Source organism: Canis lupus, chromosome 9 (genome assembly GCF_011100685.1).
Source record: "Canis lupus familiaris isolate Mischka breed German Shepherd chromosome 9, alternate assembly UU_Cfam_GSD_1.0, whole genome shotgun sequence".
NCBI classification, from domain to species: Eukaryota; Metazoa; Chordata; class Mammalia; order Carnivora; family Canidae; genus Canis; species Canis lupus.
In genome coordinates this window covers 20,113,675-20,130,792 of record NC_049230.1, presented here as the reverse complement: position 1 = coordinate 20,130,792, position 17,118 = coordinate 20,113,675, and the positions used below count along the sequence as shown (strand labels likewise).

Genomic DNA, 17,118 nt, shown 5'->3' with positions numbered 1-17,118 from the left:
TACATACATCTACAATTATATCCATGACACTGTACATAAAGGAACAAATGTAAATCACATTTATTCATGTATGTAACAAATCACCTTTAACATTCATGTTAAGACATTGGACACAGTGTGAACCTACATTATTTCATGTAATCCTTGTAAGATGCCTGAGAAGTGGGCATTGTTAGCACCATTTTACCTTTTTTTTTTTTTTTTCAGATTTTTAGATTTTATTTATTTGTTCATGAGAGACACACAGAGAGGCAGAGACACAGGCAGAGGGAGAAACAGGCTCCATGCAGGCAGCCTGATGTGGGACTTGATTGCGGAACTCCAGGATCACACTCTGAGCCGAAGGCAGATGCTCAACCGCTGAGCCACCCAGGCATCCCTACTCTTTTTTTTTTTTTAAGGTTTTATTTATTTATTTGAGATGGAGAGAACGAGAAGAACAAGTGAGGGCAGGGAGGAGAGAAGGAGAAGTAAGCAGACTCCCCACTGAGTAGGGATCCTGATGTGGGGCTCAATCCCAGGGTCCTGAGATCATGACCTGAGCCAAGGGAGGACGCTTAACCAACTGAGCCATCCAGGTGCCCCAGTTCCATTTAACAGAGAAGAACATTGAGATTCAGGGAGATTAAAAAAAAAAAAAAAAAAAAAGAGATTCAGGGAGATTAGTAACATTGGCCATGGCCACATGGCTAAGTAGGAAAGCTGGGATTCTATTTGGCTCCAAAGTCTATATTCTTTTAAATAAAAGGAGTGCTGTGTCATGAAAAGAACAAAATTATAGAACTGGAAGGATCCCAGAATATCTTGGAAATACAGTTGTCATAAGTGTATATGTTACACACCATGATAGTAAATACCATTTATGACATGCTTACTAGCACTAGACATTGGGTCAAATGCTTTACATACATTATCTTTACTTCTGAATGAGATATACACCAGTAACCCCATATTGCAGATAAGAAACCATTCTCAGAGGAGTTAAGTAATTACATAGAGTCACATACAGCTAAATAAGTGATGGAGCTGGGATCCAAACTCAAGTCTGCCTGACTCCAAAGTGTGTGTGCTCTTAACCACTAAGGTAATGAAAATCATCATCATCATCATCATCAATAATAATAATAGCAATAATAATAATATCCTACTCTAAGTGCTTTAAATCTTACAACTAATAAGTATTTTTATTATCCCTGTTTTGCAGGAGAGGAAAATATTGCCTTTTGTAGTATTAAGCTCACATTATAGATACCACACATGTTAAACATATACTCCTACTGTCTTATTTGCTTAACACATATTGGATGCTTTAATCTAGAAAATGTTTTATTTCATAACATCATAAGTGTTTTTTAAAAAGATCTTATTTATTTATTTGTGAGAAAGAAAGAGAGAGAGAGAGAATGCATGAGCAGTGGGGAGGGGTAGAAAGAGGGAGAAGCAGACTTCCCACTGAGCAGGGAGCCTGGTGCAACTGCACCAGATCAATGCTGGGACCTGGGATCATGACCTGAGGCAAAGGCAGACACTTAACTGACTGAGCTAACCAGGCACCCCATCATGAGGGTTTTCATTGTCTATCCTATACATTAAGGTCTTGGGGGAAAAAGATGTGAAAAGATACCGTCTATAAACAAAGCAGGCATAGTCAGGAGAGGGATCATATTGAGAGGAGAAGGCCCTCCATATCAGGAGGACCTCCGTGCCAAATCTTGTTTGGTTGCTCTTCCAGCTGGTCTTCTGCATCCCTTTCTATTTGGTTCTCTCTAGCAGGTTGGCTAGCAAGCTGACTTCCATTGTGGAGCAGAGGTTAAGTACTCAGGCTTCAGGATCAAGATCTGGATATCTGACAATATGAGTTGCATGAGCTTGTACAAATTACTTACCCTTTCTGAGCCTCAGTTTCCTCATCTGTAAAATGGTTGCTATGGTGCCTAATTTAATAGGGTTGTGAGTTTTAAATGAAACAAGGTGAGCATACTGCCAAGCAGTATGTGTCCTCAGGGGATTCCCATGTTATATAACATCAAAACTCTTTAGGTGTTGGGAGTGGGTAGAAGGGTTCCTGGGATGGTTTCACAGGATGGTCCTGAGCAATGAAGGGAGAGTGAAAGCAACACTGGCATTTGGCATTGGGTCCTGACAGCAACCATGAGTCAGCCCCAGGTGCCGAGGGACCGGCAGTGTTCTTAGCACTGTTGGGCGTGTGCTATGGTCACTTGGCCATGATCCTCTTCAGTCATGCTGTCTGAATGTCGTTCTTATAAATCTGGATCTAGTCTGGTTTTTTTATTTCCTTTTTTTTTTTTTTTTTTTTTTTTTCAGAAAAACAGCCTCTACCATGTGATGTCATAGTCTAGCCTGGGTCAAAGAAGGAAAGGAGGAGGAGATTGTATATACATAGTTGGGTGAGGGGTCTATCTGGTCTTGGAAGAAATTCTCTATCCTTCTCTCCTCTTTCGACCTCATTTTCAAGACCCAGTAAGAAATTAATATTTGGATATAGAGTGGGAGGGAAGTGATAAATCATAATGGTTAAGACCTGAAGCTTAGCGTCAAGCAGTCCTGAGTTCAAATTCTGACTGCCAATTACTGCCTCTGGGCCTTCGGCACATTACTCCTGTTTCCCCATTTTTCCCAGGGACAAGATAATTCTGATACATTATGGTAGTCGGATTTTAAAAAATACTTGCAAAGCACTCAGCACTTGTATCAGAGAATGCACTGTGCATCACATGTGATTGTTCAATAAATGGCAGCTACTAGTAAGTCCCTGGTAGTTGATGAGGAACATGGCTCAACTATTTTCTCTGCTTTTTACCAAGTTGCGAGCCAAAGTTTTCCCCAGTAACCATTCTTCTTTCTGAGAGATGGCCATGCTCTTCACACCAAGTGTGTCATTCTAGAGATGAGGAGATGGCGAGAGATGGAGTAGCTGTGTCCCTACACCTTTGTCTTCCCTCCCTTAGCTAGCTGGCTCCCTGACTGCAGCTCTTCTGCTTGTCCCTGCTGCCTTCCTGCCCTCTAAAGAAATCTGTCTCCTCTCTCCAGCTTGGAGGGATCAGCCCTTCCCAGCTAGGACTTCTGGCTCCCTTGACCCTGATTCTCCCCCACATCCTCTCCTGTGCTCTGCTCTGTATTTTGCAGACAGCTGGGGAAGAGGCCAGCATGTCTCTACATCATAGAGACTATAATCCCAGGATGTTATGCATGCAATTTCATTGTGTAGGAGGCCCCTAGTGCTTTTTACTGCCTGGTATGTTGTTCTGGATTTGTGCATGAGTGTATAGGGGGAAGGCTGAAGATTAGAGACAGCACTCCTAAGGATAGGGTCACCTCTCCTCTTGCTTCAGCCAGATGTTCCACTGCCTGTATTAGAAGAGAAATTCACATGGCAGTAGGATCCCTACCCAGAAGTCAATCTAGGTAGTCAATCTAGGTTGGGGCCAGAAATCTCAGGTCAATGTCCATCTGGATCAGAACCAGATCCCTGTCTTCCCAACCACTAGGAGTGGGTGTGGGATAGGGACAGAGAACTAAGGAGGTGGGTAGAAAACAAAGACTGACTCCACTGGATATAAGACAAAAAGACTACAGCTAATTACAGTTAAAAGGAAAGAAGAGGGCAGCCCCGGTGGTGCAGCGGTTTAGCGCCGCCTAAAGCCCCGGGTGTGATCTGGAGATCCTGGATCGAGTCCCACATCAGGCTCTCTACATGGAGCCTGCTTCTCCCTCTGCCTGTGTCTCTGCCTCTCTCTCTCTCTCTCTCTCTGCATCTCTATGAATAAAAAAATAAAAAAAGTATTTAAAAAAAAAAAGGAAAGAAGAACATTTATATATGCTATTGTGAAAAGAAGCCCAAGACCTATTCTTAAGTAAAAAAAGAAGTCATTAAAAAAAAAAGTCATTGAACAACAGAGATATTAAGTCCCATTTATGCTTTTTTAAAAAGATTTTATTTATTTACTATTTTTAAAAGATTTTATTTATTTATTCATGAGACACACACACACACACACAGAGGGAGAGAGAGAGAGAGAGAGAGAGAGGCAGAGGGAGAAGCCGGCTCCCCGCAGGGAGCCCAATGTGGGACTCGATCCCAGAACCCCAGGATCACACCCTGAGCTGAAGGCAGACGCTCAACCACTGAGCCACCCAGGTGCCCCCTAAGGTCATTTTATATATAAAACGTTGAGCTCCAGAGATATGAAATGACCTACCCAAGGTGACACAACAACACGGAGGCACAATCTGCCTTCAAAATCCTAACCAATGCTTGTTTGTCTTTTTAATCAATGATACCATACTTCCCTATTTAAAACCCAACTTTTTTGTTAACTTTAATCTTTACCCCAACCCCAGTCCTAATTCACAGTGGGCTCAAGTGTTTCTGGCCCCACCTCAGTGGAAATGGCTGGTTTGTTTTCTGTCCCCCCATCCCTGCTCCTCCTATCACATCAATCAGAAATCTCCCTCCTGACCATGTTTCCTTCCTCAAAAGGGCACTCTTAGGTGGGAGGAAATTAATGGATTTGGTCGCCAGCCTGAAGTGACTCTGAGGCTGTCAGGCTCTTCTCTGCACACTGCAGAAGATGACTATCACCAGGAGGGCTTTGTGGTTCAGGCCAAGTGGGCCACCTCCTTTCTTCTTCCAGATGCCTTATGAAGGCAACCTCATGACCCTGGCTATGGAGGAGCACAACAGGCTTTCAGTGGCCATAATTTGAGAGCCTAAGACCCTGAGATGAAGATTTGAAGAGAGAATGTGAAGCATAATTTGTGGTGGGCAGAAATCAGTGAATTGGGACAAGAGCAGCAGCTTGAGTCCAGGGGGTCAGTGTCTGGGAGTAATTTAGGAAAGTTCAGTGCTGACAGCTGTGTCTGGAGCTGAGCGTCAGGGCCAAACCAGCTCCTGGGCTGCTCGGCTGCTTCAAGCTAGTGACGCTCTGGCTCAGGACACAGAGACAGCTGTGGTGTAGCAGAAGTCAGGAGCCCTGGGACTCCAGGCTCAGCCTTGCTACTTCCCAGAAGTGTGACCTTAGGCAAGTCCTTAGGAAAGAAAGGAAGGAAACCTCCACTGAGTGAGTGCAATGCCCTTTCACATATGTCATCCTCACTACCATTGACCGTTTATCAAGAATAATGTCCCCATCTTACATGGGGGAAACATTGTCAGGATAACCAAAGTCATTCCAGGCTACCTGGTTGTGGAGTAGGAAGACAGAAGTGGGAATCAGAGCTGCTGAGTTCAAGTTCTGGGCTCTTTCTCCTGAGCTTTGGCTTCTTACCCTGTAAAACTGGCACAATAATGAAGTCACCCATAGTAGGTTCTAAACCCTTCCTTTCTCCTAACTTTGGTCTTGAAGAGTAGTGGCCACCTTCTTCCTAGGAATGAAGTAACCTTACTTTTGCCCTCCCCCCCAATCAGGTTGTGGATATAGGCCCTAGGAGGTGCCTGGAAGGGAGGGTATTTTGACTCTGGTTTCCTCTCTGTCCCTAACCCCAGGCCTTGTCCTGGAGACTCTGGAGGGCTGGCTCCCTCATTTCCTCCCCAGTTTTGGCCAGCGGGCTGACTTTAGTGGGTGTTCCCAGGGAAGGGGAATTCTGAGCCCAGCTCCAGACACCCCTTCCCCCACGGCCCAGGACAGCCCCAACCCCCTGCCTTAGATACTGCGGGCGTGGAGAGGCCCTCTGAACCCCCAACCCTTCTTTCTCCTCCAGGTCCGCGAGAGCAGCTCGCTAACCTCCTTCCTCACCCCCGCCGCGAAGGAGCCGGGGCGACCAGGGCCCCCGATGCGGATGCTCAGAGACCCCGGCGAGTCCTGGGCGCCACGCGGCTGAGCCCAGGAAATGCGTCCGGGTTCTGGGGTTACGAGGGGAGCTGTCCAGCCCCGCAGGGTGAGCTAGGAGAAAGTGGGCCAACGCCGACCCGGCCGAGCGAGCGGCGGGCGCCAGGGCCGGGTGGGGCAGCGACTCCCCCTCCAGCCCGGCGGCCCCGGGCGTCGCCCCCGCCCCCCACGTGGCCGCAGCCGTCCCAGCCCCTGCGAGGAAGCGGCGCGGCTTCCTGGGGCTTGGGCCGGGGATATAGGCGCCCCCGCCCGGGCCCGGCTCAGCGCCACCGCCCCTCCTCGCCTGCGCGCCGCGCGATGGCCTCGCTCCGGGCTGAGCGCGCAGCCAGCGGCCCGCGGCTCCCCGCTACCCGCGCGGGGCGACCGGCTGCGCTCCGCCTCCTCCTCCTGCTGGGCGGTGAGCGCTGCGCCCGGGGGCCCGGGGGAGGGGGAAGCGCGAGAGAGGCCCGGAGGGGAGGGGGCTGGACTGCCGAGGCCGAGACGGGGCCCCGGGGTGCGGGCGGGACAGCGCTGTCCTCGGACGGTCCTCGGCCCCACTTCGGTGAGGGCTCGGCGCGAGCTGCTTCCCACTTGGAGGAACCTGGGCTGCCGGGACCCCGCGGAGCGGTCTTGGGAGGTCTGGGGCTGGCGAGGAGGAAGAGGATTTTGGGTCTGGATTGAGTGGGAGGGAGCTGGTATCAGCCCACTCTTCCAGTCGCTGAGGCGTCCCTTGGGGGCCTGGATTGTTCCTTTTTCTCCTCTGAAAGTAGTTTTGACTTCTTAGGGTCTCAGACCCCTCCTCCAGGCTCCACCGCTTGGATCCCCACTATCCCTCCTCCCCCTCCCATTTCTGTTCACAGCTGTCCTAAAGCCCCAGGAGTCCCTGGCTCAGCTTCTTCCCACTGAAGGCAGCTTGAAGTTAGAAGGTGTGTATCCCCCCCCCCACCCCAACTCTGGGAGGGTGGGCGGGCTAGGGCTGCGTGCGAGGAGAGCCAGGTCAGTGGGGAGGGTCTCTTTTCTCACGAGCCCAATTGGTGGGCCATTAAACTTCCTTCTGTTCTCTCTTGGGGTTCCTTGTGGTCTTTCTCCCTCTCATCCCCTGTGGCTCCCACCCAGCTCTGAGCTGGCTTACCTCACAGGTAGGTTAGAAGACCCCAGAAAAAGTATGTGGATGTTCCAGTGGGGCTGGCACCTGGAAGGCATTAACATTTTTCTGAGCTGAGACTCCTTGGAAAACTTTCTGAGACTCTCCTGGTGTTTGCCATGTTTGAAGACAGGAACAGTGGAAATACCTGGACCAGAGGGATTGGAGGAAGGGGCAGGGGTGTGGTCAGTGTGCAGCAATCTGTGCCCACAGGGAACAAGATGGCTGACTATGAAACCAGTGTCCAATTTTGCTGGCAATCTTATAAGGAGCAGATGGACTCTATCCCCAAGGATTGGTGCGACTGGGCCATGATTAGCAGGTAGGGGCAGTACCAGGGCAGCTTGGGCCAGGGGTGGGGCCTGCTCCTTGTGGGTGGGCCTTGCATAAGTGTGGGGCATTCTTCTCTCTTGGCCCAACCTGTACTCACTCTAGTCTTCCCTTGCCCCCAGGCCTTATAGCGACCTACAGTATTGCTTGGAGCATTTTGCAGAAGCATTTGGCCTGGGCTTCCCCAATCCCTGGGCAGAAGAGGTCATCTTTGAGACTCACCAGATCCACTTTGCCAACTGCTCCCTGGTGCAGCCCACCTTATCAGACCCCCCAGAGGATGTACTCCTGGCCATGATCATAGCCCCCATCTGCCTCATCCCCTTCCTCGTCACCCTTGTGGTATGGAGGAGTAAAGACAATGAAGCCCAGGCCTAGGGTGGTATGAGCTTTTCTTGGAAGCCATTTTACTCCTTTTCCCTGCTACCACCAGGTCTCTCTTCCCCTCCCTGCCTCCTTTTCTTACTCCCACCCCCACCACAGATCCTTGGACTGGTGGAAATGGAAACCCAGCAGTGTCACAGCACAAGTTCTGTACTCTTCTAAATAAAAGTTTTTTTTTGTACTATCCCCTCCCCATCCTAGAGTCTCTGCCATTCTCACAGGCCCTCAGCTCTGGGAAGCAGAGTTAGAAGAATCTGGATAGCAGCACTGTTTTGTTCACTTGCCTGCTCCCCAGTATCTCCCTCCCCCCACCTGAAGGCCACCCCTCCACTGTTTCCTCCTAAGGCTGGGCCTTTCCTGTCCTTGTCCAAACCCAGCACCAGGAAGTATACAGGAAAGAGACTCCCTTCCGGTCTGGACAGCAGCTGGGGAGGTGTGGGGGGAGGGGCAAGGGTGGAATTTTTGCTGTGACTCCTGCAAGAAGGAAGGGGGACCACCCAGGAGCCCTGAATTTTCCTCTTCATGCCTCAGTTTACTCCCAGGGTCTGGGAATAGGAACTTTGATATGATCAAAAAGAGTCCATCTCTAAGGACCTCAGGATTGAGGGCAAGGGCAGTAGGGACTTACTCTACTAAGTCCACCACAGGACTCCCCTTCCAGGTCCCTGCCTCATCCTATGTTGTCCTGTACCCTGGGGGTGTGGCCTACAGCCTGACAGCACACTGCCCCCTGGTGTCCACTAGAGGTAAGAGCCAGAAGATGGACGTGACATGGAAGAAGCTCAAAGCTGAGGAGCCGGACCCTTGGATCAGACATCTGCCACCTCCATAGCAATCACTAGTTCTTAACTGGAACATTCTATCAGCTTCCTAAGTCATACTGATACTCCCTTAAGACACATTCCCATTTTCTAGGGATGTACCTAGCCTCTGAACTCACCATTTCTTATACAGACACTCTTACATGTTCCCCAGACAGTAAGGCCCAGTTTTTCACCAGAGGACCTTCACCTCCAGTTCTTTCAGAACATCAAGAATATGAGAGAACAACTTTGTTCTCCATAAAGGCATATGTTCATTCTTTATGGTGCCTGAAGCCTCTTCAGGGACTTTCCTCTTTGCTGAAATATTTACCTCTCTGAAGACATGCACATCCATTTCCTGGGACACGCCTGTCCATTCCATAGATATACACCTATATGCTTCTTAGAATATATCTATCTATTCATCCTCTGAGACAGACGTCCCCTTTCAGGACATGTCTGTCTCTCTAGAAGCATTCCTGTTCCCTGGGGCATTTTGAGTTTTCACCTGAGCTAAGTCTTTGCTCTGTTTCCATGAATGCATCGGTCTTCCCCAGGGATATATAGTCTCTTCTTGGCCCATATTTGCCTTCATGTGTTTTACTAACATACACCAACGGTATGCTGGTATAAGATACTGTGTAGGGTATCTTTTGTTGGAAAGTTAAGTTAGATAAGGGCTTGGTTTCTGCTCTCAATGGCTTCTATCTAGTAGGAAAACTGACATGTACACAAACAAAAGCAATGGAGTATATGATGAGAGTCATGCAAGAGATACAAACCAAATGTTGTATAAGTGCAAAAAAAAAAAGAGGGGGAGGTCATGGCTAGCTGAGATGCGATCACAGGAGGGTGATTGTGGAGTTGGTACATGACTAGGCCTTAAGATGAAATACATTACCCCTAGGGAAGAGAGGAGAAAAAGGAGTGAATTGGGAAATTATTGTAATATTCTAGGCTTGAGAAAAAGAGGACATGGGCCAAAGGAGTGATGAATGAGGAAGTAGAAAATAAAAAGTAGGAGAGATGTTTAAAGACAGGGGAGGGAACCAGGAGGACTTTAGAAATGAAGGAGATGAAGGAGAGGAGAGATTAGGGTTGACTCAGACTTTGAATCTGAGTTACTAGGACAATGATGGAAGTAATGATAGAAAATGGCTATTAGAAAGAGGAGCTGACATGAAGAAAAGCATGTACAATATGAGCTGCCAGTAGAACAAGCTTTTATGTCTTACAGAGAGTTAGAAATGGGAGTGGTGGTGGTGGAAAGGTTGGAGCTGGAAATACAGATTTAGGAGTCTTTTGCACAGAAATGTCAAGTGAAGCCATGAGAAGGATGAAAGTTCTCAAGGCAGAAGGTGTATTGAAAATAAAGCTGAGGTTAGGTCCTTAGGAAACATACACATTTAAAGAATGAGGGAGAAGTGAAACAAAGGGAAAGATCAGAGAGACAGTAGCAGACCAAGGATAAAGCAGTGCCATGGAAGCAAAGGAGATAGTGCCCTTTGAAAGAACATTATCAATTGAATGATTCATTCATTCATGCAATAAATATTTGCTGGGCACTTCGGTAGATCAGGAACTGTGCACAATGAAGAATAGACTTGGGTGGGGGAAAGGTTAAAGGTCAGATAGGAAATTCAGAGGGTGACAGAGTCAAGGAAAAGAGGGAAGATGATATAAAAGGAGGCCTAGAGGCAGTTGGAAAGGAGAGGCAAGAAGATATGCCAAAGGATTGGTCTTATAAAGGAGGAGTGACACTTCTTCCTTTGAGTCCAAACAAACAAACAAAAGGAGTAAAAGTGGAGAGGAATTCTTGTGGGATGAATCAAGTGTGGTGACAGAGATGGAACTATTAAGACATTCGAATGCTTGGCCTCAAGTTCACAAAATAGAAAGGGCATTCTGCAGAGAAAAGATGAAGACAGGTGGAATGACTTGATGAACGGAAACATTTGAAGAGTTAGCTAGAGGGATATGACAGGGAGTCCATAAAAGACAGTGCTGGGCTGCACTGAGAGTCCAGCAGTGAGGTTAGGGAATCTGGGGCTCAGCCAGCATGATCCATGCATTTTATTATTTATTTTTATTTTTTATTTTTTGATCCATGCATTTTTTTTTTCCAGTAATACAACTGGGCCCAGGAGTTGGGGGGGAGAGAACAGAGGCAGGGGCAGGGAGCAACTACCCTGGTTTGGGAAGTGACCAGCAGGTAGACAAGCAAGGGGACAGAACTGGGTAGTCTAGGCTGGGTAAGGAGTCAAATAAGACCAAAATGGGTCTGGAGACTTGTGATGTGGGAAGTGAGGACATGAGAGATGGATGGCTGTAGTCAGAGGAAGCAACTCTGAATCATAGAAGCTGAAGTTTTTCCAGCGCTGAAAGCTACAAGCGTGCTCCCATGGGTACTGCAGGAGAACAGGGAATGGTGAGGTCGAAAGACTTAGCAATTGAGAAGACTGGGGAATGATGAGGTGTTTGTTAAATGCAACTGACAACGAACGTTAGTATTAAAAAGCTGAGCAGAGTGGAAACAAGCCTCAGCAGTTCTGCCAAAGTGTGCCGCTTTGGGGAAGTCACTGCCCTTCTCTAGAGCTGCACGAGAAGACTTTTCGGGGTTCTACACGGTAAGGATTTTTAGGATAATGGCAAACGACTGGCAGACCAGCAAGATCCCTCACGTCGTTGGGCCTCCCCTCTCCGAGGAGGCATCCGGAACCTTTCTGCTGTGCTTTTTGCCCGGACGTGCAGAAGCGGAGGCCGGAAGTCCTTTGCCCGGAGGTTCCGAGTTTCCTGGGCTACTACAATGGCGATGAGTTTCGAGTGGCCGTGGCAGTATCGCTTCCCGCCCTTCTTTACGTGAGGCTCAGACCCCGAGAAGCCCCGCTGTGTCTCCCTCCCCTGCCCCGGACCCCGGGCTCAGCCCTGATGCCTCAAATGGGGAGGGGGAGAAAGGACCCGGTGGCCACCACCCTCAGTCCCCCACTTTGTTCCCCAGACGCGCCTCCGGCAAGCGCTGCCTCTCGCTCTCTCACGCCCTCTAATTCTGCGCCCCACCCCCTTCACCCGGCAGGTTGCAGCCGAACGTGGACACCCGGCAGAAGCAGCTGGCCGCCTGGTGCTCGCTGGTCCTGTCCTTCTGCCGCCTGCACAAACAGTCCAGCATGACGGTGATGGAAGCTCAGGAGAGCCCGCTCTTCAACAACGTGAAGCTACAGCGTATCCTCCCTCAGGCTCTTCCACAGCCCACACACATGCACTTCCACGCTTTCCCACATGCCCAGACTTCACACACCCCCACCCCTACCCCCCAGCCCCGTCACCCACCGTAGGCAGGTTCTCACCCAAACTGGCCTTGGGAAAGAGCCAGTATGTGTTAGCTGACTTCCATTTTATACCCAACCCCCAACGCAAATGCAGCCTCAAACCCTCTTGCCTTAGGCAGTGAGGAGGACCCAGGTGTCATTCGGGTCTTAGAATCTCTGCCCGGAAACCGCCAAATCCCAGGCTTTTCAACCCAAATCCTTTTGACTCTGTATCTCCGGTCCTTTTCTGAGTGAAGCTCAAACTCTGGAACTCCCTTTAGTAATTTTCTCCACCTACTCTCTTTCTCCCAGGAAGTAAAGGTCATTTGTTTTTGCTGCCTGATTCATACCTAAAATATCTGTGGAGAAAATCTGAAGGAAGGAGAGAGGGCAGAGGGTGACAGATGGTAGTACCATTCATTTCTTAAGCTCTTCCCTTTAATTGGACTAGTTTCTCTTTACCTTCCTCTCCCCGCCAAAATCCATGAAATGCCAATGTATAGACTGTTGGGGAATTGCACATATATGTGTGGGAGGGAGAAGAAGGGGACAGGTAGCTCTCAACATGACAGTGGCCCTGAGAATTTTTATCCCACCCAAATCATTCCATCAATGCCCTTCCCTTAACTTTAAACCAGGGAAGCTCCCTGTGGAATCAATCCAGGTTGTATTAGAGGAACTGAGGAAGAAAGGTGGGTTCAGGTCCTCAGATTTCCTTATTTTTCCTCCTACTTGGGCTTTCTGGAGGGCAGATTGGCATAAATGTTTGGGTTTTTTGTTTGTTTTGTTTTGTTTAAGATTTCATTTTTAAGTAATCTGCATACCCACTGTGGGGCTGGAACCCACAACCTTGAGATCAGTAATTACCCACTCCACCACCTATGCCAGCCAGGTGCTCTATAAGTCTTTGCTTTTAACACCTTTTTTCTCTCCCCTGACTTGGAGCCTATACTGTTCTGTACAGTAAATAGTCCAATTCCCTGGGTCCTTTCTCCCTATCGGTTTTTTTTTTTTTTTTTTTTTAAGGTTTTATTTATTTTTTCATGAGAGAGAGAAAGGCACAGACACAGGCAGAGGGAGAAGCAGGCTCCATGCAGGGAGCCTGACATGGGACTCGATCCCAGGTCTCCAGGATCACACCCTGCACCGAAGGCAGGCGCTAAACTGCTGAGCCACCTGGGGTTGCCCCTTATTGGTATTCAACACTGAAATCTCTCCATCTGTGTTCTGAGACCTGGAGAGAGGTAGAAGGAGAAACGGTGCCTTGCAGATAGTAATAAAACAGATCTTGAATTGCACTTCCTGAAAGCTGAGTCTCTTCCACTCTGTTCTACCTTGGTTTTGCCTTCTGTCCCTTCTTAGCATAAGATGTTTTCATAAGTATCTGTTTTGCAGGGAACCTGGAGTGGTTGGATAAGAACAAGTCTAGCTTCCTGATCATGTGGCGAAGGCCAGAAGAATGGGGGAAACTCATCTATCAGTGGGTGAGACTATTCTGCCGCAGTGACCATGGCAAAGGGGAATCATATCTGTGTTCAGCAGACACCCAGCATTCCTAGGTCCAGACAGAGCAAAGTGGGAAGGGGCAGAAGGAAGAAGTATAGGCCTTCCAGGCAAGCCTCAGTGACTCAGTTCCCTGGCTGTATAGAATTTCCCTACCTTTGACTGTGGGAGGCCAGAGGCTATATGAGGCCATGTTTGGAGATTGCAGTGCTGGGAACCAGGAGTACTATTGTTGGCTGGAGTCTCTGGCCACAGAAGATAAATGAGGAAAGGAAGAAAAAAAAAAAAAAAAAAGGCTGGGGCCCTCCCCATCTGCACCCTTTGGGGCTGTCCACAATATGAATGTGACATTCTGAACCAGAGTGGGTGTGGGGACAAACTCTTTCCCCCACATTCCTAGCTACCACCAGCCCTAAACTCCCAAGGGAGAGAAGAGGGGAAGAAGCATCAACAACCCAAATATAACAAATACATGCCACCTATTCCTGAACAGGAAAACAGAATGAGAGGTCACTCCTCAGACATGTGAAGGCCTGTGGTTTAGTGGTTCCGTATGTGTGTGTACACATATAAATATAGTACCTGTATGGCTTGTGGTTTTTAGGCCACTCCTGCTGAGGTGACAGTGAGCCCTGGTTTGGGAATAGGTACCATTCCTGGGTCAGGTAGGTGGAGCTGGTGAGCTCAACTTCTCCCAGGAGATACCTGGTCCTTATTCAATCCCTGATTTCTGTGTCCATAGGTTTCTAGGAGTGGCCAGAACAACTCCGTGTTCACCCTGTATGAACTGACCAATGGCGAAGACACAGAGGATGAGGGTAATGCTTTTCCCTTTCCCCCCAGTTTTGTCATCTGAATCCTCTCCAGTCCTTGTTTAATTGGCATTCAGACTTCCCATCTCTGCCTCTGAATTCCAAATACTACATGACACAAGGGCTCTTAACCCATATGCAAGGTTTCTGTAAACCACCTGTATTTACATGCAAGAATACCCCCATATTTTGTGTGTGGGGATATGTACATTTTCCTAGGGATAGAGTCCATATTAAAAGATTTTTTTTTTTTAATTTTTATTTATTTATGATAGTCACACAGAGAGAGAGAGAGAGAGAGAGGCAGAGACACAGGCAGAGGGAGGAGCAGGCTCCATGCACCGGGAGCCCGATGTGGGATTCGATCCTGGGTCTCCAGGATCGCGCCCTGGGCCAAAGGCAGGCGCTAAACCGCTGCGCCACCCAGGGATCCCAATATTAAAAGATTTTTAAGAGCATCTGTGACCCATGAAAAATCAAGAATTATGGTGTAGATGCTGAATGAGGAACCAGAGAAGGAGATTAAGCCTAAAATCTCATTCCTTGCTGACACAGGCTTTCTTTCACCCTGTATACTTATAGAGGGCTCAAGATTTGTGGGCGTCAGCTGAAAGGATTGGGCCAACACCCCCATCCCCACCCCCAGGCCTTTTAAATACTTTGGTTTCTGGCCAGGCCAGGATTTTTATACTGTTTGATTTTTACATAGTGTAAATATAATCTTAGCTTTTTTATCTCTGACTTCATATTCTGATCCGCAGGATCACCAAAAGTTCCAATCTCAGCTGGGGAACAAAAGGCACCTCCCCTTTCTGCCAGGCCCTGGCTGCCCTAACAGAGTTTACAGCTCTTGGCTGTTCCCCCACCCCCCCACCCCCCGCCCTGCAGGCCGCTGCTTGCTACTCCCACCATCACCCCATGACTTCAGCACTGCAGCCTTGCCCAGCCCACCACTCACGCTGGGCAAAGCTGGAGGCTTCCTCAGAAAGCAAGCTCCCTGACTAAAGAGGCAGGCCCCCGTAGGGGGTGAGGTGTACAAGCCTGTTAGGGCTTGCCACCTGCTTCTCACCTCTCCCTGCAGTATCTTGCCATATCTCCAGATACTCAGCTGGCCCTTGGCTCCCAGCCTTGTTCCTTTTCACTAGGAAAGGGCAGATATCTGTGCTGGACCCTAACAGTCTTTGGTCAGAGGTGGCTATACTTTATGTTACAATAGGTGCTCTTGATGGGTATAGGTATGCAATGAGGGTCATCCAGTGACAAGGACCTTGACCTTCCTAGGCCTCACCAGGAAGTCCCCCTACTTTGTGGCCCACACGTGGGTGGTGTCACTCTTGTACATCAGACACTAATGGTGTGGGGTTGGGGGGTACACATGAGGGTTGAGTCTGACCAAAGAACCCGGAAGGGGAAAATAAGCATGAACTCTCATTTCATGCTGACTCAGGCTTTCTTTCACCCCTTACTCCTAAGGATTACCCAGGAGGGGTTGGTGGCAGCTGCGCCAGCATAGATGGCATGTGTCTACCCTGGCCTCAAGGTCTCAGCTTCCATCTGGACTGTTCTCAAGGGCCTTGAGTCCCCAGGAGCTGAGTGTCCCTGACTACCTGTCTCTCCCTATCCAGAGTTCCATGGGCTGGATGAAGCAACCCTACTTCGGGCTCTGCAGGCCCTACAGCAGGAGCACAAGGCTGAGATCATCACTGTCAGCGATGGCCGAGGCGTCAAGTTCTTCTAGCAGAGACCTGTCTCTTACTTCTTACCTCCCACCTTTCCAGGGCTTTCAAAAGGAGACAGACCCAGTGACCCTACAGACTGGATCTGTGACTCCACCAGACTCAAAAGGGCTCCAGTCCAGGGATGGGTTTCCCACTACCCTGTATGTCTGTCCTTGGGGAAAGGTGAGGCTGAGGTACCAGGGAGAAAAGATGTGCTTCTCCTTGCCCTGCCTCCTCTACCATCCTAGACTGTCCCTGAGCCAGGGTCTGTAAACCTTTAACTTCACATGTGTTCACATACGTAAGTACATACACGCGCCTGCACAAGCTTTTGTCTCTCCCCTTTCCCACCCCTTTAGCTGCTATTGCCTCACCTCTCAGGCTGGTGCTGGATCCTTCCTAAGGGGTGAGAGAAGCCCTGGCTGCAGGCAGCCTTCCAGGCAATATGAAAATAGGAGGCCCAGGAAGGGGCCTGGCGTTGAGGCTGGGCTGGACACTGATTTATGATATTAAAAAGCTCAACCCCACTTGTCTGCCTGACGTTGGAAGTTACTACTGGAATGGTCATGAGGAGGGCTGTGAAGCATTGCCCCTTGAATGAATCCCAGCCTAGGAAAGAGGAGAGGCCTACGGCCTTTGTAGATGAAAAGGTCCTCCAGTGCTGGCAGGCTCCAGTGAGCCTGTGGTTTTACATCTGCTGGGTGGGCTGTGTGGGGGAGTGCTGATGGAACACAGCTTGGGGACAAACTGCTTTCTTTCTCTGAATTAGAGTGACTTAATGGCTTCTCATTTCCTCACGGTCTCCCCCATGAAAGTCCTGAACCACTCTGAAGCCCCTCCCTCCATCCCTCTGGTCTGGGTGGGGTAGTTGAGGCCAAGGGGAGCTGAAGGGGTGTAAACCGGATATGGACTTTGGTTTATTGGGAACTTTGGCAAACAGAAGGAGGAGGAAGGAGAGCCCACATAGCAAAAACAGCTACTGTGGCCAGGGCCAGGCTGCGGCCAAGGTAGGGAGGTGGAGGGGATGGGTGACCGGGTCCTTGGCTTGGGGGAGGGGCTTTCCCTGGGGTGCACACACCCATCCCTGTGCAGTTCAGAGGGACAGCGGCTTGGGAGAAAACCAGACCTTTCCACTGACCTCTGTATTGTCGGCCTGGGGCTACCTTATCTGGGGAGTGCAGGCGGGTGGTAACCTTCCCTTAACCACCCCCCTTTCTAGAGCCCGAGAGCATTGGTCATGTTTCCTCTCCCAGCCCCAGCATTAAGCCTCCACCACCCGCCCCCAAACAGG

General features: G+C 49.3%; 2 protein-coding genes across 3 annotated transcripts; both read left to right on the top strand.

Annotated features, from left to right (window-relative positions):
• Positions 1–6,099: 6,099 nt before the first annotated feature.
• RAMP2 (receptor activity modifying protein 2) lies at positions 6,100–7,872 on the top strand. 2 transcript variants are annotated; one of them, XM_038547247.1, is made up of 4 exons: positions 6,100–6,246; positions 6,689–6,754; positions 7,102–7,294; positions 7,425–7,872. In XM_038547247.1, the coding sequence occupies exons 1-4, from the start codon at positions 6,147–6,149 to the stop codon at positions 7,678–7,680; spliced, it is 615 nt and encodes a 204-aa protein (XP_038403175.1). In that variant the 5' UTR covers positions 6,100–6,146; the 3' UTR covers positions 7,681–7,872. The 2 variants fall into 2 exon arrangements, with proteins under 2 accessions (XP_038403175.1, XP_038403176.1); XM_038547248.1 differs by having other exon boundaries at positions 6,101–6,246; positions 7,186–7,294; positions 7,425–7,870.
• Positions 7,873–11,196: 3,324 nt separating this feature from the next.
• Positions 11,197–16,354, top strand: VPS25 (vacuolar protein sorting 25 homolog). Its single transcript, XM_038547249.1, has 6 exons — positions 11,197–11,348; positions 11,563–11,708; positions 12,433–12,486; positions 13,190–13,278; positions 14,040–14,115; positions 15,735–16,354. Exons 1-6 carry the CDS (start codon positions 11,296–11,298, stop codon positions 15,845–15,847), a joined length of 531 nt encoding a protein of 176 aa, XP_038403177.1. The 5' UTR covers positions 11,197–11,295; the 3' UTR covers positions 15,848–16,354.
• The last annotated feature ends 764 nt before the right edge of the window (positions 16,355–17,118 follow it).

Coding starts and splice junctions, on each gene's coding strand:
- RAMP2 (XM_038547247.1), top strand. CDS start 6,147: ATGGCCTCGCTCCGGGCTGAGCGCGCAGCCAGCGGCCCGCGGCTCCCC. Junction 6,247..6,688: donor CCTCCTCCTCCTGCTGGGCG/GTGAGCGCTGCG, acceptor TTCTGTTCACAG/CTGTCCTAAAGCCCCAGGAG. Junction 6,755..7,101: donor AGGCAGCTTGAAGTTAGAAG/GTGTGTATCCCC, acceptor CCATGTTTGAAG/ACAGGAACAGTGGAAATACC.
- VPS25 (XM_038547249.1), top strand. CDS start 11,296: ATGGCGATGAGTTTCGAGTGGCCGTGGCAGTATCGCTTCCCGCCCTTC. Junction 13,279..14,039: donor GGAAACTCATCTATCAGTGG/GTGAGACTATTC, acceptor CTGTGTCCATAG/GTTTCTAGGAGTGGCCAGAA. Junction 14,116..15,734: donor CGAAGACACAGAGGATGAGG/GTAATGCTTTTC, acceptor CTCCCTATCCAG/AGTTCCATGGGCTGGATGAA.